This window comes from Scyliorhinus canicula, chromosome 3, assembly GCF_902713615.1.
Source record: "Scyliorhinus canicula chromosome 3, sScyCan1.1, whole genome shotgun sequence".
Lineage (NCBI taxonomy): Eukaryota > Metazoa > Chordata > Chondrichthyes > Carcharhiniformes > Scyliorhinidae > Scyliorhinus > Scyliorhinus canicula.
This window is the reverse complement of record NC_052148.1, coordinates 42,815,680-42,840,053: the sequence shown is the minus strand read 5'-3', so window position 1 is coordinate 42,840,053 and position 24,374 is coordinate 42,815,680. Positions and strand designations below refer to the sequence as shown.

Here is a 24,374-nt window from a genome sequence, read left to right as displayed (position 1 = left end):
AGGCATGGGCCACAGAACCCGGGGTAACTAGGCATGGGCCACAGAACCCGGGGTAACTAGGCAGCAGCCACAGAACCCGGGGTATCTAGGCAGCAGCCACAGAACCCGGGGTAACTAGGCAGCAGCCACAGAACCCGGAGTAACTAGGCAGCAGCCACAGAACCCGGGGTAACTAGGCAGCAGCCACAGAACCCGGGGTAACTAGGCAGCAGCCACAGAACCCGGGGTAACTAGGCAGCAGCCACAGAACCCGGGGTAACTAGGCAGCAGCCACAGAACCCGGGGTAACTAGGCAGCAGCCACAGAACCCGGGGTAACTAGGCAGCAGCCACAGAACCCGGGGTAACTAGGCATGGGCCACAGAACCCGGGGTAACTAGGCAGCAGCCACAGAACCCGGGGTAACTAGGCAGCAGCCACAGAACCCGGGGTAACTAGGCATGGGCCACAGAACCCGGGTAACTAGGCAGCAGCCACAGAACCCGGGGTAACTAGGCATGGGCCACAGAACCCGGGGTAACTAGGCAGCAGCCACAGAACCCGGGGTAACTAGGCCGCAGCCACAGAACCCGGGGTAACTAGGCCGCAGCCACAGAACCCGGGGTAACTAGGCCGCAGCCACAGAACCCGGGGTAACTAGGCAGCAGCCACAGAACCCGGGGTAACTAGGCAGCAGCCACAGAACCCGGGGTAACTAGGCAGCAGCCACAGAACCCGGGGTAACTAGGCAGCAGCCACAGAACCCGGGGTAACTAGGCAGCAGCCACAGAACCCGGGGTAACTAGGCAGCAGCCACAGAACCCGGGGTAACTAGGCCGCAGCCACAGAACCCGGGGTAACTAGGCCGCAGCCACAGAACCCGGGGTAACTAGGCCGCAGCCACAGAACCCGGGGTAACTAGGCAGCAGCCACAGAACCCGGGGTAACTAGGCCGCAGCCACAGAACCCGGGGTAACTAGGCCGCAGCCACAGAACCCGGGTAACTAGGCAGCAGCCACAGAACCCGGGGTAACTAGGCAGCAGCCACAGAACCCGGGGTAACTAGGCAGCAGCCACAGAACCCGGGGTAACTAGGCAGCAGCCACAGAACCCGGGGTAACTAGGCAGCAGCCACAGAACCCGGGGTAACTAGGCAGCAGCCACAGAACCCGGGGTAACTAGGCAGCAGCCACAGAACCCGGGGTAACTAGGCAGCAGCCACAGAACCCGGGGTAACTAGGCAGCAGCCACAGAACCCGGGGTAACTAGGCCGCAGCCACAGAGCCCGGGGTAACTAGGCCGCAGCCACAGAACCCGGGGTAACTAGGCCGCAGCCACAGAACCCGGGGTAACTAGGCATGGGCCACAGAACCCGGGGTAACTAGGCATGGGCCACAGAACCCGGGGTAACTAGGCAGCAGCCACAGAACCCGGGGTAACTAGGCCGCAGCCACAGAACCCGGGGTAACTAGGCCGCAGCCACAGAACCCGGGGTAACTAGGCAGCAGCCACAGAACCCGGGGTAACTAGGCAGCAGCCACAGAACCCGGGGTAACTAGGCAGCAGCCACAGAACCCGGGGTAACTAGTCCACAGACACAGAACCCGGGGTAACTAGGCATGGGCCACAGAACCCGGGGTAACTAGACATGGGCCACAGAACCCGGGGTAACTAGGCATGGGCCACAGAACCCGGGGTAACTAGGCAGCAGCCACAGAACCCGGGGTAACTAGGCCGCAGCCACAGAACCCGGGGTAACTAGGCAGCAGCCACAGAACCCGGGGTAACTAGGCCGCAGCCACAGAACCCGGGGTAACTAGGCAGCAGCCACAGAACCCGGGGTAACTAGGCAGCAGCCACAGAACCCGGGGTAACTAGGCAGCAGCCACAGAACCCGGGGTAACTAGGCAGCAGCCACAGAACCCGGGGTAACTAGGCAGCAGCCACAGAACCCGGGGTAACTAGTCCGCAGACACAGAACCCGGGGTAACTAGGCATGGGCCACAGTACCCGGGGTAACTAGGCAGCAGCCACAGAACCCGGGGTAACTAGGCAGCAGCCACAGAACCCGGGGTAACTAGGCATGGGCCACAGAACCCGGGGTAACTAGGCATGGGCCACAGAACCCGGGGTAACTAGGCCACAGCCACAGAACCCGGGGTAACTAGGCAGCGGCCACAGAACCCGGGGTAACTAGGCAGCGGCCACAGAACCCGGGGTAACTAGGCATGGGCCACAGAACCCGGGGTAATTAGGCAGCAGCCACAGAACCCGGGGTAACTAGGCAGCAGCCACAGAACCCGGGGTAACTAGGCCGCAGCCACAGAACCCGGGGTAACTAGGCCGCAGCCACAGAACCCGGGGTAACTAGGCCGCAGCCACAGAACCCGGGGTAACTAGGCAGCAGCCACAGAACCCGGGGTAACTAGTCCGCAGACACAGAACCCGGGATAACTAGGCATGGGCCACAGAACCCGGGGTAACTAGGCATGGGCCACAGAACCCGGGGTAACTAGGCATGGGCCACAGAACCCGGGGTAACTAGGCATGGGCCACAGAACCCGGGGTAACTAGGCATGGGCCACAGAACCCGGGGTAACTAGGCATGGGCCACAGAACCCGGGGTAACTAGGCATGGGCCACAGAACCCGGGGTAACTAGGCAGCAGCCACAGAACCCGGGGTAACTAGGCATGGGCCACAGAACCCGGGGTAACTAGGCAGCAGCCACAGAACCCGGGGTAACTAGGCAGCAGCCACAGAACCCGGGGTAACTAGGCCGCAGCCACAGAACCCGGGGTAACTAGGCAGCAGCCACAGAACCCGCGGTAACTAGGCATGGGCCACAGAACCCGGGGTAACTAGGCAGCAGCCACAGAACCCGGGGTAACTAGGCCGCAGCCACAGATCCCGGGGTACTAGGCCGCAGCCACAGAACCCGGATAACTAGGCAGCAGCCACAGAACCCGGGGTAACTAGGCCGCAGCCACAGAACCCGGGGTAACTAGGCATGGGCCACAGAACCCGGCGTAACTAGGCCGCAGCCACAGAACCCGGGGTAACTAGGCAGCAGCCACAGAACCCGCGGTAAGTAGGCATGGGCCACAGAACCCGGGGTAACTAGGCAGCAGCCACAGAACCCGGGGTAACTGGGCAGCAGCCACAGATCCCGGGGTAACTAGGCCGCAGCCACAGAACCCGGGGTAACTAGGCAGCAGCCACAGAACCCGGGGTAACTAGTCCGCAGACACAGAACCCGGGGTAACTAGGCATGGGCCACAGAACCCGGGGTAACTAGGCAGCAGCCACAGAACCCGGGGTAACTAGGCATAGGCCACAGAACCCGGGGTAACTAGGCATGGGCCACAGAACCCGGGGTAACTAGGCATGGGCCACAGAACCCGGGGTAACTAGGCAGCAGCCACAGAACCCGGGGTAACTAGGCATGGGCCACAGAACCCGGGGTAACTAGGCAGCAGCCACAGAACCCGGGGTAACTAGGCAGCAGCCACAGAACCCGGGGTAACTAGGCAGCAGCCACAGAACCCGGGGTAACTAGGCCGCAGCCACAGAACCCGGGGTAACTAGGCCGCAGCCACAGAACCCGCGGTAAGTAGGCATGGGCCACAGAACCCGGGGTAACTAGGCAGCAGCCACAGAACCCGGGGTAACTAGGCAGCAGCCACAGATCCCGGGGTAACTAGGCCGCAGCCATAGAATTCGGGGTAACTAGGCAGCAGCCACAGAACCCGGGGTAACTAGGCCGCAGCCACAGAACCCGGGGTAACTAGGCATGGGCCACAGAACCCGGGGTAACTAGGCAGCAGCCACAGAACCCGGGGTAACTAGGCAGCAGCCACAGAACCCGGGGTAACTAGGCATGGGCCACAGAACCCGGGGTAACTAGGCATGGGCCACAGAACCCGGGGTAACTAGGCATGGGCCACAGAACCCGGGGTAACTAGGCAGCAGCCACAGAACCCGGGGTAACTAGGCATGGGCCACAGAAGACACCCACGTCTCATGAAAGAATAATTTTAAAAAAATACTATTATTCTCCTCATTTTCAACCTTTTCATCAAATAAACAACAAAAGAAAAAACAAACGAAAAAACAAATTCAGCAGCAATCTCCCAAACAAAACCAGCACCCCCTTCAGGTAAAAAAAAATAACAGTCAATCAGTAAACAGTGTAATTAGAAACACTAATAACCACAGCCCCCCATGTTCAATGGCAACCAATTCTTGAAGGTGCATAATAAACAGTCCCCATGAATTGTAAAACCCCCTCCTTCATCCTCCTCTGCTCAAATTTCACCTTTTCGAGAGTCAGAAGTTCAAGTAGACCCCGGCCACCCCAACAGGGCCTGCCTCTGGGCAATCAGCGAGGCGAAGGCTAAAACATTCGTACCTGCCTGACACCCCGAAAATGGCCTCTAGGGGCCCTGGTTCCAAGTTCAGAAATGATACTGAAAACCTCCCTTCAATACTTCTCCAGCTTCAGACAGGACCAAAACATATGCACATGGTTTCGGGGCCCCCGGAATATTAGCTTCCACAGTCCTGATGGCCAAAAGCTCTATCACTAATGGAAATAGCAGAGGGGGCATAGGACAACCCTGCCTGTTCCCCCAGTGCGTACCCCAAACTCGTGTTGTTTGTGCGGGCACTCGCCATCGGTTCCTTTATAGTTGTACCCACTCCATAAATCTCAGCCTAGGGGCTGTTTAGCACAGGGCTAAATCGCTGGCTTTGAAAGCAGACCAAGCAGGCTAGCAGCACGGTTCGATTCCCGTAACAGCCTCCCCGAACAGGCGCCGGAATGTGGCGACTAGGGGCTTTTCACAGTAACTTCATTTGAAGCCTACTAGTGACAATAAGCAATTTTCATTTCATTTCATTTCATCCCAAACCTCTCGAACTACCCTCAAATACCGCCATTCTATTCGATCAAATGCCTTTTCCGCGTTCAGCTCAACCACCACCTCCGTCTCCTTTCCCTCAGCCGGTGAGAATACATTTTTAACAAAAAGCAATCTTGTCCATGTTCTCCATGCCCAATAGACTTTTGTTTATAAATGGCATGAGAGGAATGTTATTTATTACAAAGTAATTTGTGTGTGGGTTTGCGTGTAATTGCTCATTTGGCCGTCTTCATACTGATGCTTTGTAGATGTGAGTGATGAACAATGTTATGACGCTGCCCCTCATTTCCTGGGTATGGGTCCAAATTCCGATTCAATGTGGAATTTTGGTCCACATATTTCTTCAGTTTAGACAATAAAATTGTGCAGAAATGAATTCTGCACACGAGGGAGCAAAAGATCCCTTGTGCAGTAAAGTGGATTTGAAGGAGAAAGCTTTGCGATTATTGTATAATCTCCTCCAATTTAATCTATCAGATTGAATCTTCACAATTGCCCATTTTTAATTTAATTTTTATGCTTTTTGTATAAGTAATTTCAAGTTTGAATGTAATAATTTGGTATCTATTTTTACAGTACCACAGGGAGTACAGAATGCCAATCCTGCGGAGCTGGGTATTATGCCAATGAAACTGGTTCCATCTCGTGCCGAGCCTGTCTTCCAGGTAAAGCTGCCTTCCTATTGCCACGTGAGAGTCCAGCCAAGATGGGCTGGGGTTAGGTTGGGGAGGGTTGGCAATGCAGTAATATTGCTGTGTCTTGTGTCCTTTGCATTCTTCTCCCCTCGTCGTACAACTCATGGAACAACTAAATGGAACAAGCATAAGTTTATTCAGTTCGCTTTGCTGCGCAAGTTGAGTTTTAAATTGGACTGTTGTGCTCACTCCTCTTTTCCCCCACAGATGTTTTGCATCCTCTTAGAACTAAAAGAAGGGAGAAGATTGATAGAACTGCTCCTGCTGCATTGTACTTCCTGTGTGTGTGAAACAGCTCTGAAAATAAACTCCTCCGCCCAAATTAACTTGGGCCAGGGGACAATGGAGGACGGTTCGTGGCTGGGGGATTCCTAGCCTGAGGGGGAAGGGAGGGGGGGGGAAGGGGAATACCGGGTTGCTGCTGGTAGGGTCAGGAAGGGGCTGGGGGGACAGAGGTGAGGTGTTGTCGCTATGGGGACTGGGTCGGGCAGGGGGTGCTGGCCTGGGGCGGGCAGTCGACGGGCTATGGCTAGCCGACGGGGGAGGGGGGCGGGACGCCCTCTGATCCGGTTGGTCACTTGGAATGCAAGAGGGTTGAATGGGCCGGTGAAGCGGTCGAAGGTACTGGCTCACCCGAAGGGGCTTGATGCACCATCGATTGCACGCGAGGCGAGTGATTTACCAATGTCAGGCTTTAATTAACTAGAACACAGCCTGGCGATCGTCTACAGTGGAAAGGGACGATCGTCAGGCTTCTGAGCATTTATACCTCGTTGATAGAGGCGTGGTTAACTCAGCCTCTCGGCCAATCGGTCGAGAGGCACATGACCGACCAGGGCCAATGGTAAGCCGACGTTCTGGCCCAATGGCAGACGAGTATGCAGATCATATCATCACAGGGCTAAAGGCAGATGTGGCAATGCTTCAGGAGACCTGAGGGTGGCGGACAAGGTCTGCCTGAGGAAGGGATGGGTGGGGCAGGTTTTCCACTCTGGGTTGGATGTGAAGAACCGGGGAGTGGCGATTCTGGTGGGGAAAAATGTGTTGTTTGAGGCATTGGAGGTGGTGGCGGATAAGGGGGGTAGGTATGTTATGGTTAGGGGCAGGCTACAAGGAGAGAAGGTGGTACTGGCTAGTGTGTATGCCCCAAATTGGGACGATGCGGGCTTTGAGGAGTATGTTGGGACGGATCCCGGATCTGGAGGCGGGAGGTCTGATCATAGGGGGGACTTTAATACGGTGTTCGATCCTTCACTGGATCGGTCCAGCTCTAGGATGGGTAGGAGGCCGGCAGCGGCCAAGGTACTGAGAGGGTTTATGGATCAGATGGGTGGAGTGGATCCATGGAGGTTTGTGAGGCCGAGGGCACGCGAGTACTCTTTCTTCTCCCATGTACATAGGGTCTACTCTCGGATAGATTTCTTCGTGGTGAGTAGGGGACTAATTCCGAGAGTAGAGGAGGCCGAGTATTCGGCCATTGCAATCTCCAACCACGCTCCGCATTGGATAGAGTTGGAGATGGGAGAGGTGCAGGACCAACGTCCGTTGTGGCGGTTGGATGTGGGGTTGTTGGCGGAGGAGGAGGTGTGTAGGTGGGTCCGGGCAAGTATTGAGGGGTACCTTGAGGTGAATGATACGGGGGAGGTTCAGGTGGGGATGATCTGGGAAGCCCTGAAGGCAGTAATTCGTGGGGAGCTGATATCCATCCGAGCATACAGGGAGAGGAGTGAGAGAGATAGACTGGTGGGAAAGATGCTGGAGGTATGCAGAGGCACCAGAGGAGGGACTGTTGGGGGAGAGGCGCAGCTTGCAGGCTAAATTTGATTTGATGACCACTAGAAAGGCGGAGGCACAGTGGAGGAAGGCACAAGGGGCAGTGTACGAACATGGTGAAAAAGTGAGTAGGATGCTGGCTCATCAGCTCCGCAAGCGGGATGAGGCTAAGGAGATTGCTGGAGTGAGAGACAAGAGTGGGAATGTGGTGCGGAAGGGGGTAGAGGTGAATGAGGTCTTCAAGGACTTTTACGGGGAACTGTACCGGTCGGAGCCAACGGGGGAGAGGGGGGGAATGGAGAGGTTCCTTGACAGGCTTTCTTTCCCGAAGGTGCAGGAGGAGAAGGTGGAGGGGTTGGGTGCGCCGATTGAGCTGGAGGAGCTAGTTAAGGGGATCTGGCAGATGCAGTCAGGGAAGGCACCGGGGCCGGATGGGTTCCCGGTGGAATTTTATAAAAAGTTTGTGGACCTAGTGGGCCCCTTGCTGGTGCGGACGCTCAATGAAGCGTGGGAAGGGGGGGACTTTGCCCCCGACGATGTCGCGGGCGCTGATCTTGTTAATTTTAAAGAAGGACAAGGACCCCCAGCAGTGTGGTTCATACAGGCCCATATCTCTCCTCAACATGGATGCTAAGGTGCTGGCAAAAATCCTGGCCACCAGGATAGAGGACTGTGTGCCAGGGGTTGTGCACGAGGACCAGACAGGTTTTGTGAAGGGAAGGCAGCTGAACACGAATGTGCGGAGATTGCTGAATGTCATCATGATGCCGGCGATTGAGGGGGAGGCAGAGATAGTGGTGGCGCTGGATGCGGAGAAGGCCTTCGATAGAGTGGAGTGGGGGTCCCTATGGGAGGTGTTGGGGAGGTTTGGATTTGGTGAAGGGTTCATTAGATGGGTAAGGCTGTTATATGAGGCCCCGATGGCGTGCGTGGCCACAAATAGGAGGAGGTCGGAGTACTTCCGGCTTTACCGAGGGACCAGGCAGGGTTGCCCCCTGTCCCCCTTGTTGTTTACACTGGCAATCGAGCCGCTGGCGATGGCGTTGAGAGATTCAGAGAGGTGGAGAGGCTTGGTGCGAGGTGGAGAGGAACATAGGGTGTCGTTGTATGCCGACGACCTGTTACTGAATGTGGCGGACCCGGTGGGAGGGATGCCGGGAGTGATGGAGTTGCTAGCTGAGTTTGGGACCTTTTCAGGTTATAAATTAAATTTAGGCAAGAGCGAGGTGTTTGTGGTGCACCCTGGAGACCAGGAGGAAGGAATTGGTAGGCTCCCGCTTAGGCGGGCAGGGGAGAGCTTTAGGTACCTGGGGGTGCAGGTGGCCAGGGACTCTTCACAAGCATAACTTCACCAGACTTGTAGATCAGATGGAGGAGGAGTTTAAGAGGTGGGACATGCTGCCATTGTCGTTGGCGGGGAGGGTACAGTCCGTCAAAATGACGGTGCTTCCGAGGTTCTTGTTCCTCTTTCAGTGCCTGCCCATATTTATCCCCAGGGCCTTCTTTAGGAGAGTGACTAGCAGTATTTTGAGCTTTGTGTGGGCACATGGGATTCCGAGAGTGAAGAGGGTGTTCCTGGAGCGAGGAAGGGATAGAGGCGGGCTGGCGCTGCCCAACCTTTGGCTGCCCAATAGTACCCCAAATGTGTCAATGGTGCGTAAATGGGTGATGGAGGAGAGAGGGGCGGCGTGGAAAAGAATGGAGATGGCGTCATGTAGAGGTACGAGCCTGGGTGCCATGGCAACGGCACCGTTGCCGCTCTCCCCTAAGAGGTTTACCACGAGCCCGGTGGTGGCGGCGACCCTAAGAATCTGGGGACAGTGGAGACGGCATCGGGGGGAAACAGGGGGCTCGATGGAGGCTCCACTGGGTGGCAACCATCGGTTCATCCCGGGGAACACGGATGGGGGATTTAGGGGGTGGCAAAGGGCGGGCATCAGCAAATTGAGGGACCTGTTTATTGGTGGGAGGTTTGCGGGCCTGGGGGAACTGGAAGATAAATTTGGCCTTCCCCAGGGGAACATGTTCAGATACCTGCAGGTAAAGGCATTTGCTAGGCGACAGGTAGAGGGATTCCCTTTGCTGCCCTCGCAGGGGACGATGGACAGAATGCTTTCGGGGGTGTGGGTCAGAGAGGGGAAGGTGTCTGACATCGATAAGGTAATGCAGGAGGTGGAGGAGTCGTCAGTGGAGGAGCTGAAGGCAAAATGGGAGGAGGAACTCGGGGAGCAGATAGAGGACGGGACTTGGGTGGGTGCCTTGGAGAGAGTTAACTTTTCCTCCTCATGTGCGAGGCTTAGTCTCATCCAATTTAAGGTGCTGCACCGGGCCCACATGTCCGGGTTCAGGATGAGTAAGTTCTTTGGAGGTGAGGACAGGTGCACCAGATGTTCGGGGAGTCCAGCGAACCACGCCCATAGGTTCTGGGCATGCCCAGCGCTGGAAGAATTCTGGAAAGGGGTGGCAGGGACGGTGTCGAGGGTGGTTGGATCCAGGGTCAAACCAGGGTGAGGACTCGTGATCTTTGGAGTTGCGGTAGAGCCGGGAGTGCAGGAGGCGAAAGAGGCCGGTGTTCTGGCCTTTGCCAGGGAGGGAGGGGGGAGGGGGGGGTGCACTATTGTAGTGTCTATTCTGTAACTTTATAGTGTGTTAATTTGCGTTGTTGTTAAAATGCTGTGTTGTTCATGGAGGTGGGGCGAATGTATATGATTGTTAATACTGTATTATTGTTATGTTCGGTATTTTACTAAGGCGTGTCAATGTTGTATAAAATCAAAATTTTTCAATAAAAATTATTTCAAAAAATAAAACTTGGGCCAGGGGTTTACAGACCCTCCCACCCAGCGGATATTACACGCCCGCCAAACCGAATGGCGATTTAAATGCCCTGCTGCATCTTCTTATTTCCGGGGGGTGGGGGGTGGAAGAAAAGAGAGAGACTTGTTGCGATGAGGTCTTGGGGTTTTTTTTTCTGTTTGGGATTTAATCCATTTTCATTTGTGTTTGTAAAATGTTGAGCCTTTGTTCCATGCTTGTTTATATTTATAAGCTGCTCTGCAGATGACCATCCGCACTGATGTAATGTATTCAGCATAGAACATAGAACAGTACAGCACAGAACAGGCCCTTCGGCCCTCGATGTTGTGCCGAGCAATGATCACCCTACTCAAACCCACGTATCCACCCTATACCCGTAACCCAACAACCCCCCCCCCCCCCCCTCAACCTTACTTTTTAGGGCAATTTAGCATGGCTAATCCACTGAACCCGCACATCTTTGGACTATGTTTGGCGTTCTGATATGGGGCATGTTTGGCTATGATATGGGGCTACATTTTCTATTAATTAATGGAATGATACAGAAGCAGAGGCCATTCGGCCCTGAAGACCTGCCCCTTTGAGAATAGTTCAGTTAGTTCAACTCCCCTGCTCTTCCACTGCTGCTTTGAAAATTTTCAAGTTTATCCAGTTCCCTTTTGAAAGTTATCGTTAATCTGCTTCCACCAGGCAGTATATTCCGGATCGGAAAACAATGTTATGCTTGTTTTATTTTTTTTTCTGGAAAGAAAAAAATTATTCTTCTGATTTTCCCCTTTTACTTTTTGCCAGTTACCTCAATTCTACATCTTCGGATTGCAGACTCTGCTCCCAGGGGAACCAGTTTCTCCCAACTCTAAGTTTTTTTTTCACTATTATGAATTATCCCTGAACCTTCTCTGCTTTTGAGGAGCAAAATCCCAGTTTCTCCAGCCCATTAAATCCGCACTGTCACTTATGGGCTGCACTTTCCTGTCCAGTCCTTACAGCTCCTGATTCCCTTTGCTGCCCAAAGACCTGGGGCGGGATTCTCCCATACCCGGCGGGGCGGGGGGGTCCCGGCGGGATGGAGTGGCATGAACTACTCCGGCGTTGGGCTGCCCCAATCCTTCGTACCTTCAGGGACTAGGCCCGCCCCGGAGTGGTTGGCGCCCGGCCAGCCAGCGGGATAGGGGCTTGGCGCCACGCCAACCGGCGCCGAAGGGCCTCCGCCGGCCGGCGCGAGTTGGCGCATGCACAGGAGCGCCAGCGCATGCTGGCGTCATCCTCGCACATGCGTGGGAGGGTTTGTCTCCGCATTGGCCATCGTGGAGGACCACAGCGGCCGATGCGGAGAAATAGAGTGCCCCCATGGCACAGGCCGACCCGCGGATCGGTGCGCCCCGACTGCGGGCCAGGCCACTATGGGGGCACCTCCGGGGCCAGATCCCACCTCGACCCCCACTCTTTTCCCCCCACCCCCCAAGAACCCCGGAGACCGCCCGCGCCGCCAGGTCCCACCGGTAAGGGACCTTCTCTAATTTACGCCGGCGGGACTAGCTACAGGCAGGCGGGACTTCAGCCCATCACAGGCCGGAGAATTCGGGTGGCCCTGGCGCCCATCGAGTCGCGCCGGACCCTGCCATTCTCCGAGGCGGGCGGCGCAGCTCACGCCGAGCCGGTTTTTGTGGGGGCGGGAGAATTGGGAGGACGCCGGGGCCGGCGATTCTCCCTCGCGGTGGGGGGTCAGAGAATCCCGCTCCTGATCTATCAGTCTCGGTCTTGGATATAACTTGAGTATTCGCTGCTCTCCGGGGTATCCAAAATTCACAACCTTTCTGAATGGAGAAATATCTCCTCCACATCTTTGTACTATATGGCTGATCCCTTCTCCTGAGGCTGTGATCCTTCTAACCCACTGGGGATTATAGCAAGGTTCACCGCTCTGCACTATCGGCATCTTGTGCAGGTTCCTGTGTGCTTTAAAAAATTTTAACATGCCTCATCGACCAATCCTGTCACCATCAAAAATCTAGTTATACAAGACCTCTGAGAGTTTCTCTCTTCCTCTCTCTTTTTAAAGTTGTACCATTTTTGTATTGCTGCTCCTTTCTTTCCCAAAATGCATCATTTGACACAAGTAAAATTTTATCCCTTTGGGTGTTTGCCTATTTCATCTATTTGTCAATGTCCTCTCGAAATGTCTCCTTATCTGCTGCTGATCAGTGCTCGATGATTCCGTGTAAATGATGAGCTGGGCATTTGAGGGAGTCATTCACTTTGGCAGCATCCAGTGGGTGACCATCCTGCCTGCTCCTGGCCTGTCTGAAGTTCAACGGAGAAAGCATTAGGTACCTTTCCCTTCCATACTTGGACCTATTGGGTCCTTTCCTTGACCAATTAATGGTCACTGATGGGTCTCATCTGGCCACAGGTACTCTACCTGTGGTGGGGGGCCAGCACCTCTATCTGTGCAGGCCGTGTCGGGTCAGGGGAGAACTTTTTTGTGCGGGGGTGGGGAGGGGGAGGGAGGCCTCTTGAACCCAGCTCTAACTCCCTCATCCCTCCTTACTGAGACCCTTGGGCTTGCTGCCACTGCTCCGCATCGGGGACCACGTGCAGTCCCTGCAGTAGACACTGCTGTTGGGCCCTGTGATGACTGGTACCCACAGTGTTAAATTGTGGGTGGGTTTCCCCCTCAACCCTTCCGGTGGGAGGGGAGCAGGGACCAGAGTGTATTAATCAGCCCAGTTGCTCCCTGGACTGGAAGGCTAGGTGGGTTGAGGTGGTGGGTCGTTATACAGGCCAGTTCCCCGCCTGGAGTGCAAGGACTTGATTCCTCACTTGTTAATGTATGTCAATTGAATATACTTGCAGGAAAATCAAGTGATTTCGAAATATGTTCAGTCGGATGCAATTTTCATTAAAATTCCACTTGCTTCCCAGGTTACTTTTCTGAGAAAAATGCAACTACTTGTGAGTCCTGTTCCCAAGGCCTATTTTGCAAGTAAGTATTGGAAGTGTGCATATCGATCGAACCAAATCAATAGAGTTGCTAATATGTGGATTCCTGGTGTGTGCTGGGTTAGCCGATTGGATTGTATTGGATTTGTTTATTGTCACGCGTACCGAGGTACAGTGAAAAGTATTTTTCTGCGAGCAGGTCATTAAGTACATGGGACGAAAAGGGAATAAAAGAAAATACATAATAGGGAGTATTAGAATTAAATTTTAAAAGATTAGAATGAGTATAAGTTAAGTAAAAAGTGGATCTGTTGGGGAGAGCTTGCAGACAGTCGCCTCGCTCCAGCGCCATCTTCTGATTTCTGCATCGTACTGTCTACAACCTGTAACCCTCCCACTTAATAAAATATCAAACTACCATTGCCCTGTTGTCTCCTAGCTCCACTGGTTGCTGCAGTGGGTTAACTTCTAAATTCTCATTCGCACTTTTGAATCTCCCCATAACCTTAATCAGTGTTACCATAATTCCTGTCCCTACATCCATCCTGTGGTCCTCGAGTCAGCTGCCTCTTAGCTTTCTTTGTTTGGCAATTTTCTAGCCTTCCCTTGACTCGGTGAAGCATTCCTTTTGTTTACTATTTCTCTGAAACAATTATCTCTTGAAAATTCCTTCTCTTTTTTATTAGAATATCCAATAATTCTTCTTTTCCAATTAAGGGGCAATTTAGCGTGGCCAACCCACCTAACCTGCATATCTTTGTGTTTTGGGGGTGAAACCCACGCAGACACGGGGAGAATGTGCAAACTCCACATGGACAGTGATCCAGGGCCGGAATTCGAACCCGGGTCCTTGGTGGCGTAGGCTGCAGTGCTAACCACTCCGCCACCATGCCGCCCCTTCTTTTTTGATCATGTTGTTGTTACCCACGCACCCACTTATTTTGCTTTGGCCCCTCCCATGTGGAACCATTTGGTACACTAGCCACATGAGGTGCTATAGAAATGCAAATTGTGCATGAGCGAGGATCACTAGTGTGAGCTGTGCTGTCTGTCAAGAGTAACTTGCACCATTTAAACTTTTTTTTGTTTGTGAATCCTGTCCTTTTACTAATGGAAGCCTGTTTTCGGGTTACTGTGCGTAAAATGTTCTCTTGCTTTTCAGCACGACTGACTGCAGCAAGTGTACAATGTGCCCCGGTGGGGAGGAAGCTCTGTCTACAGCAGCAACAGAGTGTGCACCGTGTCGACCAGGTATATCATGGTGAAGCAAAGGGATGACCAATGGTAAAGATGGCGGTGTAATGGTATTGTCACTGGGCTAATAATCCGGAGACCCGGCGTAATTCTCTGGGGAGCCGGGTTCAAATCCCATCATGGCAGGTGGTGAAATTTGAATTCAATAAAAAAAGTCTGGAATCAAAAGTCTCACGATGACCCGGAAACCATTGTTGATTGTTCCAAAAATCTACCTGGTTCACCAGTGTTCATTTCATAGAATCCCTAAAGTGCCGAAGTCTGCACCGACCCTCTGAAAGAGCACCCTGCCTAAACCCATTCCACCGCAACTTTGTAACCCCACCTAACCTTTGGACATTAAGGGGCAATTTAGCATGGCCAATCCACCTAACCTGTACATCTTGGACTGTGGGACGAAACCGGAGCACCTGGTGGAAGCCTATGCAGACAATGGGAGAACGTGCAGACTCCGCACAGACACCCGAGGCCGGAATTGAACCCGGGTCCCTGGTGCTGTGGGGCAGCAGTGCTAACCACTGTGCCACCGTGCAGCCCCTTTTTTGGGAAAGAAGTCTGCCATCCTTACCTGGTCTGGCCTACATGTGAGTTCAGATCCACAGCAATGTGGTTGACTCTAAAATACCCTCTGAAATGGCCGAGCAAGCCATTTCTGGACAATTAGGGCAAGAAATTTTGGCCCAACAAGCAATGGCAACATCCCGTGAATATTTAAAAATTGAGGACCCCCTTGTCGGGGGAAATTCAACGCTGTGTGTGTGGGTGTGGGGTGCGCGTCCACACGTGTCGTGTGTGTCAAGAGAGGAAACCAAGCCAGTTAACTGCACAAAACATCAAGGAAAGGAGCAATAGATGTTGTGAAACCCACTATAGTATTAAACAGGGAGCTTTTCAGATGGTGGAATTAACAGTTCTAAAATTACTCGAGTCCTATATTTTGGTTTGGTGTTTTTTTTGTTTAATATTTTCGCTGGAAGTGGCTTACTGCCAAAGCTGTAATTATTGGGCTGTGTTTGGTTACCCCGAGGAAGTTGGTGGTGAGCTTTCTAACCGAACTGTGCTTCTCCAATCAGGGTTTTGCACGTATGCAATTTCTTTCTGCTGAACCCACACAACTACTACAGTGTTCAAAACAATAAAGTCTGTCCATTTATGATCAATTGAATTTAAATACAGTGGCAGACGAGGTGGGAGAGAGAAGCATGAAGTCAAAGCAAACTGCTGCCTCACAGCGCTGAGGACCACGTTCAATCCAGGCCTAAACGGGGAGTTTGCACATTCTCCCCGTGTCTGCGTGAGTCTCCCCCCACAACCCAAAGATGTGCAGGGTAGGTGGATTGACTACTCTTAAATTGCCCCTTAATTGGAGAAAAAAAGAATTGGGTACTCTAAAATGACGTCAAAGTAAAACGATATTCCTGTTAACCAGACTTGTTCTAATTGTCATTTGGGTCAAATGAGCGGCAGTGTTTTCTGGACCAGTAATGCTGATAGGATGTGTCGGAGTTGAGTCTAATCCTACTCTATGGGGATGGAGTGGGGCAGGTTACTGAACCAGGCAGTGGGCTTCATTTGTTTCCCCAAACATTAATGGCAGCCTTCCTTGTCTGCTCCCCTTGTCATCACTGGCTGTGCTATTTTTCTGGTTGGCACTAACCAACCCTTCATGGAATAGCAATCAGACTAATGATTGTAGTGGTCTGCATAGCTCTGTACTTTACTCTGCCATGTGCTGTATTTACTCATTGAACAGAGGATGTCTAGCGGGTGGGTTTATACAGGAATTTAAAATAATCATGGTGCGTGTGTGATTTGGGTCCCAAACTGATGCTTTCATGTTGTTCCTCTTTCATTTTGCAGGAATGTACAAACAGCCAAAACATCTGTTCTGTAGAATGTGCCAAACGGGGTATTACCAGATAATGGTGGGACAGGAGAGCTGTAACCTATGTCCCGAAGAGCATTATTGCCCCGTGAGTAATCCTGGTTTGATGGAAGTGGAGTATTCGGATGCTATCCTGATTGGCGACTCTTTGGGTGGGTATGTGGGCATTCGGTCCCTGATGTGTGCTGTTTCCGTGGTGGGAAGAAACTGCCCCCCAAAAATCTAAATCTCCGTCTACTACAAGTAATACCTCATACTTTAGAAGGTGGAATGTCCTCTTCTGGATTTTAGCGATTAACAAAGAAAAGTGCATCACAGAAACAACCCCTTCGAACCTCCAAAACCTGTGCCGACCATGCTGCCTATCTAACCTCACTTCCGGGGTCCGTATCCCTCTATCCCCATTCTATTCATGTATTTGTCAAGATGCCCCTTAAATGTTGTATCTGCTTCCGTCACTTCCTCCGGCAGCGAGTTCCAGGCACCCACTACTCTCTAAACTTTCCCCCTCATTCCTTAAACCTATGTCCCCTAGTAATTGACTCTTCCACTCTGGGGAAAAAGCTTCTGACTATCCACTCTGTCCCTGCCCCTCATAATTTTGTAGACTTCTATCAGGTCTCCCCTCGACCTTGTAATTGAAAATATGGAAAGATATGTCATTTGAAACATGGAGGTCTGGCAATATCTGATCTAAGAGTGCATGAGAGAATGTAGGGAAAAATCCCACGAAGGGTTAACAGCAGCTGCAGGAGAGCGCTGTGAAATGCAGATAGGCTTTAAACAAAACAAGCAGGTCTTTCAAGTCACAATCGAGTGAATTTTAGTAGACAGCTAAAAGCAATGTTTTGCACCTTCTTGAAGTTAGCTATCTAAGTAAGCAGCTGGAAAAGAATGGAGGAGGTTTTCAGTTGAATTAGGTGACAGATATATAGGTGTGAAGTTCTGCTGACATCAGGTAAATTAAAGAAAGCTGGAGACAACGGGTCTATGAGAACACAAATTAGACCCAAATCAAAGTCAAAATTATGAGCTGGGGACACAATTTGATAATAAAACTATAGAAATGACAGGAACCAGAAGTTACACCACTTTGAAATCGAAGCATTTTTGAACATCACAAAGGATACAATGTAATCAGAAATCTATGAGATGAGGTCATGCTCAAAATGAATACAGTCGTGTTAGAAACATTTTGATTAAAGCTACCTTTTACAGTCCAAGTGAAATAAAAGTTACTTTACAATAAAGTCATAAAAACTTAATAACTGTTAGAAAGATATATAAACCCTGAGAAAGGGGACAGTAGGCAGAGAAGGAACCAGAGAGGCCAAGAGAAGCTCAGAGGGCACAGTCAGCTTCCAGTCAGCTCAGTCATGAGAAAGGAACAGAGCAAAGCAGCCGAGCTGAACAGCGAATATATATAAGGAAGACCAGAATTTAAAGAGAGAGAGCCAGCTCTCACAGCTCGGTACATGGGAAAGATAGAGCATAGCAACCGAGCAGAACAGCGAATACATCTGAGGAAGGTCAAAAACTAAAGAAGACTGATTGTCAAGGTGAACCTGAAGGTCTCTTCAACCAACCAGGAGAATCTAGAAGCAAGATCTTTTTACTTTTCTGTAAAGACCGTGATTGCATATTTTAAAAGAAAAAATATAATAATAAAATAACTAAGTTGTAAACTGAAACAGTGGTTATTACAAAGGTTATTACTTAGCCACGAGGGACCCAGGATCGATGCTACTAAGTGGTAAGTAGATGAAATCTTCGGTGAAGGTATGGGTTATACCGGGGGATAACTTGAAAACATAGTTTAACCTGAATAGCACCCATCTAAGCCTGCATAAGAGTCAAGGAGTGAGAATCCCTGTTCACCATTTAGAATATCGACCCTTTTTTGTACAGGGAGAATTCTAAGAATAGTGGTGAGTTTTTAATTTCAACCTCCGTGATTCCAGTGAGAACAATCCAAGTTTATCCAACCTCTCCTCCGAGCTAATGCCCTCTATACCAGGCAGCATCCTGATAAACCACTTTTGTACCCTCTCCAAAGCCTCCACAACCTTCTGGTAGTGTGGTGACCAGAATTGAACACTATATTCCAACTGTGGCCTAACTAAGGTTCTATAAAGCTGTAACATGACTTGCCAATTTTTATACTACGATGCCCAGTCGATGAAGGCAAGCATGCCATATGCCTTTTTGACCACCTTCTCCACCTGCATTGCCACTTTCAGTGACCTGTGGACCTGTATACCCAAATCCTTCTGTCAATACTTTTAAGGGTTCTGCCATTTACTGTATATTTCCCATCTGTATTAGACATTCCAAAATGTATTCACGTTTGTCTGGATTAAACTCCATCTTCCATTTTTCCACCCAAGTCTCCAACCGATCTAAATCCTGCTGTATCCTCTGACAGTCCTCATCGCTATCCGCAATTCCACCAACCTTTGTATCGTCTGCAAACTTACTAATCAGACCTGTTACATTTTCCTCCAAATCATTTATATATATATTCATTTCATTTCATATACTACGAACAGCAAAAGTCCCAGCACTGATCCCTGCGGAACACCACTAGTCACAGCCCTCTGTTCAGAAAAGCAATCTTACATTGCTACTCTCTGCCTATGACCTAACCAGTTCTGTATCCATCTTGCCAGCTCACCTCTGATCCCGTGTGACTTCACCTTTTTGTACCTGTCTGCCATAAGGGACCTTGTCAAAGGCCTTACTGAAATCCATATGGACAACATCCATTGCCCTACACATGCTTCCTTTTTCTTTTGGACGCGGCTCACAATATCTCTTGTTACCCAAGGTTCCCGAAACTTGCCATACATATCCTTCTTGGTCACAGGAACATGCTGGTCCTGAATTCTTATCAACTGACATTTGAAAGGCTCCAACATGCCAAATGTCGATTTACCCTCAAACAACTGCCCCAATCTACATTCTTCAGTTCCTGCCTAATATTGTTATAATTAGCCTTCCCCCAGTTTAGCACCTTCACCTGAGGACTACTCTGATCTTTATCCATCAGTATCTTGAAACTTACTGAATTATGGTCAGTGTTCCCGTAATGCTCCCCTACTGAAACTTCGACCATCTAGCCGGGCTCATTCCCCAAAACCAGATCCAGTGCAGCTCCTTCCCTAGTTGGGTTATCTGCGTATTGTTTCTGGTTGCTCCTTACAAACCCTGCCCCATCCACACCCCTCGCACTAAGTGAATCCCAGTCAATATAGGGGAAGTTAAAATCACCCACCACAACAACCCTGTTGTTTTTACACCTTTCCAAAATCTGCCGGCATATCTGTTCCTCTATCTCCCGTTGAGAGGCTTGTAGTAAACCCCAACATTGTCACTGCACCCTTCCTACTCCTGAGCTCTACCCATATTGCCTCGCTGCATGAGCCATCTGAGGTGTCCTCCCGCAGTACAGCTGTGATGCTGTGATATTCTCCTTAACCAGTATTGCAACTCTCCCCACCACTTTTACATCTCCCTCTACCCGCCTGAAACATCAAAATCCTGGAACATTTAGCTGCCAATCTTGACCCTGCCTCAACCAAGTCTGTAATGGCAACAACAACATCGTTCCAAGTACTAATCCAAACTCTATCTGCCTTGCCTGTTACACCTCTCTCATTGAAACTAATGCACCAGACCGTCAGTCCCGCTGTGTTTTGCAACATCTCCCTGCCTCCTCCTCCTCTGAATCTCAGTGGCCCCATTTTCTAGTTCCTCCTTGGGTTTTGCTTTGTAAGTGTCCTCCTCAGCAATCCATTAAAACCATAGTGGTTCCTGCGTGACTTGCTCGAGTTCCAATCGACTGCGAATGCCAGGAATGAACAGGAACAATAATTTAATTATATTTTGTTACCGCTTCATTTGAAAAATGAAGGTGAAGCTGCAAAGTGCATGTTAGTATTTTAGTGAAGGGTTAGTCCTGTTTGAAAGAACAAATTCTTCATAATCGAATAAGTGTAAATAAATACACAGTAAGTTTGTCAACATTTGTGAAAGCGTCAAGCTTTTTGGGTAAAGAACATGCCAAGATTTGCAAGGTTTGTTTTATTCCCGCTCCCTTTTCGGCATCAATGGTTTCGTTATTTCTGTGGTCTGACTGGTGCTCGGCTGTGCCAGCTAAACCAACCTTAAGTATGGCCAATGGTTAGTACAAACTACCTGACCTTGTTTTCCCAGAGTCCAGATGTAGCGCCAATCCGGTGTCCAAATGATGCATTTTGTCCGGCTGGAAGCACTGCGCCTCAGTACTGTATGGAAACGTTCTTCCTCAAATCGGGCGATAACTGTGTGCTGGCACCACTCGCCATTATCCTGCTTGTGGTCATTTTAACAAGTGAGTAGGAAACATGTATTTCTTCTCATGATAGCTTCTCCCCTGACTCCCCTCCCCCTGAAGAGGAATTTTGGGCACAGCAATTTATTGCAAAACACTGGTCACCACATTATAGGAAGGATGTGATTGCAGTGGAGGGACTGCAGAGAAGATTCACCAGAATGTTGCCTGGGATGGAACATTTTAGTTATGAGCAGAGAAGACTGAGTGAGGGGCGACCTGATGAAGGTGTACAAGATTGAGGGGCGTGGACAAGGTGGATAGGGAGCAGTTTGTTTCCCTTAGTTGAATGGTCAGTTATGAGGGGACTCGAGTTCAAACTGAGGGTTGGGAGGTTGAGGGGGGATTTGGGGGAAAACGTTTTACCCAAAGAATGGTGTCAGTCTGGAATGCACTGCCTGGGGGAGTGGTAGTTGGGGGTTGCCTCGCATCCTTTAAAAAGTACCTGGATGAGTACTTGGCACGCCGTAATATTCAAGGCTGTGGGCCAAGTGGGGTCAGCTGGGCAGGTCAGGGCCTTTCATGATCAGGGGCAGCACGGTGGTTAGCATAAATGCTTCACAGCTCCAGGGTCCCAGGTTCGATTCCTGGCTTGGTCACTGTCTGTGCGGAGTCTGCACGTCCTCCCCCTGTGTGCGTGGGTTTCCTCCGGGTGCTCCGGTTTCCTCCCACAGTCCAAAGATGTGCGGGTTAGGTGGATTGGCCATGCTAAATTGCCCGTAGTGTCCTAAAAAGTAAGGTTAAGGGGGGGTTGTTGGGTTACGGGTATAGGGTGGATACGTGGGTTTGAGTAGGGTGATCATTGCTCGGCACAACATCGAAGGCCGAAAGGCCTGTTCTGTGCTGTACTGTTCTATGTTCTATGAGTTGGTGCAGACTCGATGGGCCAAAGGGCCTCTTCTGCGCTGTAGTATTCTGTGACGACATTGTGCCCAACTCCAGCTGCTCAATATCTGAAAATAAGTTGCCTCATGGCCTGTCCTTGAAATAGATGAAGAGAAAATCCCAGATGATTACTTTCCCAGCATAAGAACATTCCAAATATGACAACTGATATTGTACATGGTGAGTCATGAGAATGAAGCTTTATTCTACCAAGTGATGCTAAATAAGATTGTGAAGAGCCTTGCCTTTTTGGAATAATTGGAATTTGGTGACTGCACATCTGGATGTGGTGTTTGATTTCAAAATTGCTGCCAAACTGAAATGTTCACCAAACTTCGAAAAAGGTTATCTGCAAAGATTTAGCAATTTCTGTGACATTAATTTATTTTGCCATAATCTATTGGGTTTTCCAACATCCAGCCAAGGGTTTGGCAAGCTAGCCCCCTAAGGATACTATTTCCTCCTCCTACACTAGAATGGTTTATGTGTGTGCCTTGTATATTTCTGATCAATTACATGTTCTTTTTCAGTTATTGTGCTGATCGTTATTGTAATTGTTTGTCGTCGCAAGAGGAAGGCCACACCAATCGACTTAGTGCGATCCCCATTACTGAGTAAAGAGCCATTCACTGGTCAGGAGCCACACCCAACTTATGGAATTTCCTGGGATAGAGAACCGGTCTACGCAGGATGGTAACTGTGCCCCATGACTGTTTTGGCACCAGGGTTAGGCTCACGATTGGTACGTGTACATTTTTTTTTGTAGAAAAGGAAATGGTGTATCTTCTGAACTGGGAGTCGGAGTCTTGTGGAACCACACACGCCCCTCTGATTCATTGCAAGTCTTTGATGCAACCTGGATCACAAACAACTTATGGTGTCTTTTCCTGTCCACTGCCTCGTTTTCTCTAGCAGAGCGGAACAATTGAGTGATTTGTCTCTCGTGGTCTATAATGTTCACTGGTAATGAGATACTTTCAATGTGATTGGTCGTCTGGACTGTTTTGTTGCGTCCTTCTGTATGACAATGCCCTGTAGAAGACTTGATGAAAAGCGATGGTATTCCATGGAGTTGAACAGTTGTTAACGGTTCTGAAAATAGAATTTCTGGTTGGAGATTAATGGTTCATCGTTTCTGCCACCTCGTTGTCTCAAAGTCACCTAGTCGATTTTTTGTTTGTTTGAAGAAAATGCACCCAAAGCTGCACAAAGATTCTCTCGTTGGAGAGCCGATAAAAGTTTGAGACAAAAAATTCAAGATGAACAGTGCTAACGATTGCATTTTGCACTAATGTCTTTTTTATATTTACAAAAAAGAATTGACTTTTTTGGTCGTGGAATTCTTCTCTTTTTTCATAAAAGCAATTTACTGACAAAATACTGCGTACACTTTAAATGCGTTTCCAAAGAGAACCTATTCAAACATGCTTTGTTTCTATTTTTGGAAGGGATGATAGAATGCTTCTTATTTAACTTTTAGCCTGGTACAGTGCATCCTGGTGACTTTTCAGGAAGTAACTGAATGAAGTATGGAAATGTGTTACTAATTGATCGTTGGTTCAAGGTGAAAGTGTTCAAATTTCACGAGATTTTCTTTTTGGAATCATCGCTGTCCAAATTAGAACTTTTCCCCCCCTCGGTAAACTGGATTTTAAATTTGTTCTTGTGAACCTTTTTTATTATAAAATGTTGTTTTATGTGGAATGTTTAAATGTAAATTAGTTTGTAATAAGACTGTGACTGATGTATATTTAAAAGAATAGCCCTTGCTGATGGTTGGGTAAAGTATTCTCTTCCTTGCCCCATGCCCATTTTCCTTTTGACACATCCTGCAAGCTTTTCACATGCGGAAGCGGCTAGTCAATAGTCGTTCTTCATTATTGGTTGCAATTAGATCTGTGAAGTGCCCAGTTTATCCTGATTCTAGCTTTAGTAGATTCCCACTTAGTTACTTCTGTAACTATTTAATTGAGCTAAATTTCTTTTATTTTTAAATCCTCTCTACCCCCACCCCAACTCATTCACCACCCAGACCCATCTGTACCCAAACACTCACATCCGTTGTCTCAAATCTCTCACTGTTAAACAATTTCTTATTCCTGTTTTACACCCATGTATGTCACTGAGAAGTTACAAAATTATATATTTATACAGTCTGGCATCTCACATTTTGGGAGGAGAAATTACTTTGATATTCTTTAACTTGAGAAACTGAAATGCTGTATTCATAGCGGTAAAGGTGATTGTGTTTTTGGGTGTTTAACATGTTTAGCCAGCTCTCGAACAAATTTTTGATAGCTCCAGTATTGACTGGCGAAACGTTTTTATAAAATAAAAAATTGAGATTGGAAAGAGGAAGCGATCGTTCTCTAACTCTGATTTTTAAACTTGGTGCAGAATCTAATGCTTTCCACTAAGATGTGTAATGAATCCTGTACTAAAGTGTTTAATCTCTTGAATTGTAATGATTTTTTAAAAAAATGAAAAATAAATGCTGTGTAAGTGAAATGGCCAAACCCAAAGGACCCTGACTTTTTGCTTTTCACAGAACTATTCCCAGACGTTTGTGTGTGGTTTGAGTCGGCAGGATGCAGTTTGAGAAGTAAGCAGGCCCTCCATGGCATATGGGTAATGTGGCCTGAATTTTACTGTGATGTGGAGATGCCGGCGTTGGACTGGGGTGAGCACAGTAAGAAGTCTTACAACACCAGGTTAAAGTCCAACATGTTTGTTTCAAACACTAGCTTTCAGAGCACTGCTCCTTCCTCAGGTGAACCAGGTGTTGTAAGACTTCTTACTGAATTTTACTGCACACTTTGGGGGCCCCAATGCCCGTTTTAGATGGGGT

The 24,374-nt window shown here is 49.7% G+C and overlaps 1 protein-coding gene across 2 annotated transcripts in view; it reads left to right on the top strand.

Moving 5' to 3' along the window:
* si:dkey-21a6.5 (proprotein convertase subtilisin/kexin type 5) overlaps positions 1 to 24,048 on the top strand; it is a 91,408-nt gene extending 67,360 nt beyond the window's left edge. For both annotated transcript variants that reach the window (XM_038793374.1, XM_038793373.1), the window contains exons 4-9: positions 5,479 to 5,567; positions 13,113 to 13,173; positions 14,293 to 14,381; positions 16,245 to 16,357; positions 20,485 to 20,641; positions 22,057 to 24,048. In XM_038793374.1, coding sequence (XP_038649302.1) covers positions 5,479 to 5,567; positions 13,113 to 13,173; positions 14,293 to 14,381; positions 16,245 to 16,357; positions 20,485 to 20,641; positions 22,057 to 22,223 — 676 coding nt within the window. In that variant the 3' untranslated portion in view covers positions 22,224 to 24,048. The remainder of the gene's footprint in view (positions 1 to 5,478; positions 5,568 to 13,112; positions 13,174 to 14,292; positions 14,382 to 16,244; positions 16,358 to 20,484; positions 20,642 to 22,056) is intronic.
* The last annotated feature ends 326 nt before the right edge of the window (positions 24,049 to 24,374 follow it).